General features: G+C 37.3%; 1 protein-coding gene across 1 annotated transcript; it reads left to right on the top strand.

The window, feature by feature from the left end:
- Positions 1–1,332: 1,332 nt before the first annotated feature.
- On the top strand, positions 1,333–2,382 carry LOC136061457 (uncharacterized; the record flags this gene model as incomplete). The annotated part of the gene is given in 2 exon segments (XM_065769733.1): positions 1,333–1,756; positions 2,318–2,382. Coding segments are annotated over 2 exon segments (379 nt in total), but the record flags the coding sequence as incomplete, so codon positions are not given.
- Between the last annotated feature and the right edge of the window lie 118 nt (positions 2,383–2,500).

Genomic DNA, 2,500 nt, shown 5'->3' with positions numbered 1-2,500 from the left:
ACTACTTTTAAAGCAACCCCTGGAAAATGCATGCAAATTGCTCACAGTAAAATTATAGGAATAACAATGCAATGTGCAAAACATTATAACATATGCAAGTGTAAACATTATGTAAACATTATGTAAAATTATAGCAAATTGCTCACAGTAAACATTATGTAAAAGATAACTAAATATTTATAAATAAGTAACTAAATATTTATAAATAAATATATAAATATTTATTTATAAATAAATAATCATATATTTATGTAAATAAATAAATAAATAAATAAATAAATAAATATATATATAAATAAATATATATATATATATATAATGCCATCGAACTCAATCTAAAAATATATATATATATATACCGATCGGACTCACCGTTAAGTGTGGTGGTGGAACGGCGCTGAAATCGGCGAGGTGGTGGAACGACGTTTAGTGGATCGGACTGCGTTCTTGGCTCTCTCAATGTCGCCGGCATGGATCGGACTGCGTGGATCGGACTGGGTTCTGTGACTGAATCGGATCGGACTGGGTTCTGGGACTGGATCGAACTGCGTGGATCGGACTGGGTTCTGGGACTGAATCGGATCGGACTGGGTTCTTGGAGTGGATCGGACTGCGTCGATCGGACTGGGTTCTGCGACTGGATCGGACTGCGTTCTTGCTGGGTTCTTGCTGCGTTCTAGGTTTCTCTTTTTTTTTTTTTTGGTGGATCGAAGGTTGTTCTGGGTTTCTCTTTTTTTTTGGTGGATCGGACTGCTGCGTTCTAGGTTTCTCTTTTTTTTTTTTTTGCGTTCTTGGCTGTTGTTCGTTTTGTTGCTGGTTTTCGTTCTCACTCAAGTTCAGCGGCTCTCTTTTCTTTTCTGCGTTGTTGTGTCTGTGTTGTTGTGTGAGACCCGGAAATGGTTTGAAGGTAAAATAGAAACGTAAAACCATTTCCGGGTCAAAAGTGAAAATTTGGTCAAAGTTAAGGCATATTTTTCGGAAATTGGATTTTCTTTTGCTTTCCCAACACATGGGTCAGGTGGTAAATGATTTCCTGAAATCATTTACCACCAAAATAAACGGACCCTTAATCCACGTTTTTACGTCACAATTGTCTTTTATGTCACAGTTATCATATGTGTTAAACTATGACGAATTGTTTGTCACTTTCACATAAATTTACTTTCTTTTTTCACTGCACACTCCTCGTTTGTCACGTGGACAATTGTATCATTTTACATGAAAAAAATAATAAAAAAAAAGAGTTGACCCTTCGGCACATATTAGGCCACGTGTGGAATGGTCATGTCCCAATCCTAGTAAGTACCAAGTACTCACGGCCTCACTCACACATACAATGCTAAGTTAAAGTTGTTCGATCAACGGCACAAACCACCAAAAAACATTCGCCCTCTTTTCCCTCCTCCACTCTTTTTTGGCCAAACTGCAAAGCAAAAAAAACCATGGCCACAGTTCTCAACCTTTCACCACCACCAATTTCACTTCTGAGGCCACTCTCGTACCGCAAAATACCCAGGATCACCACCACCATTAGAGCATCAACAAGCTCCTCTGAAACCTCTCCTCCTCTTACTACTTCCACCAAAGACCAAGGACTTTCCTCCTCACCATCATCATCTGTAACTTTTGCTCCTCCTCCTGATTTCAAGCCACCGGTGCCGCAGCGCTTCGGTGTCAGACCCGACAAGAGATGGGAAGTCTTCACCGCTTCTCTTGGCTTGTTTTTTCGCCTTGGGACTGGTGTTTTCGTTTCTGGGTCAGTTTGCTTTTTTTTTTTTTTTTTTGGTTGCTTTTGTTTTTTCTGTTTCCCATAATTTATATTTTAGAGTTGAATGGGCCAAATTATCTTGTGTGTGCTTGGTTTACAAAAAAAATTCTATCCTCTAGAGTCTTTGACGGTAAAAAATGTAACATCTTTGTCGTTTGTTTATTTTGAGGATGAACCTTATATAGGATGCTAGTGTTGTAAATTCACCTTCTAAAAAGATAAATTTTTGGAACACGAAGAATTTGAAAGGGACTATTAGGCACCAAATAGAATTCACTAGGAATTGAAAGGATTAAGAATTGGATGATAACATTTCTGAGGAAACAAGCAAGTGCATAGACAGGACAATATTGTTATACTATTTGGAAAACCATACAAATCTAGCTTCAAAATCAACAAAATCAACTCACGTTAACATTTGCAGATATTTATGTTATAAAAATCTACATTGTTGAAAGTGTTTTATCATACATCATTATCTCTTGAATGTAGCTGTGGACACTTAAATAGATTTCCTAATTTTGTTACTTTGGTTTTATACCATGGCAGGTATTCTGTGTCCTTTGTTCCCAAAAATGAGATTCCACCTGGCCAGTACGCTCTTGATGCTGGCGGTAACTTGAATTTCACTATGGCTGCTTCTTTGTCATCTTATAAGTTGTTACATTTGTGTGCTTTTAGTTAAAATGCTAGTAGAAGTGAATGTTCCTACCAAAATGTAGAAAAATGCAA

Source organism: Quercus suber, unplaced genomic scaffold (genome assembly GCF_002906115.3).
Source record: "Quercus suber isolate HL8 unplaced genomic scaffold, Cork oak 2.0 scaffold_1317, whole genome shotgun sequence".
Lineage (NCBI taxonomy): Eukaryota > Viridiplantae > Streptophyta > Magnoliopsida > Fagales > Fagaceae > Quercus > Quercus suber.
Note: the sequence above shows the minus strand (reverse complement) of the source record. Positions and strands in the feature narration are given on the sequence as shown.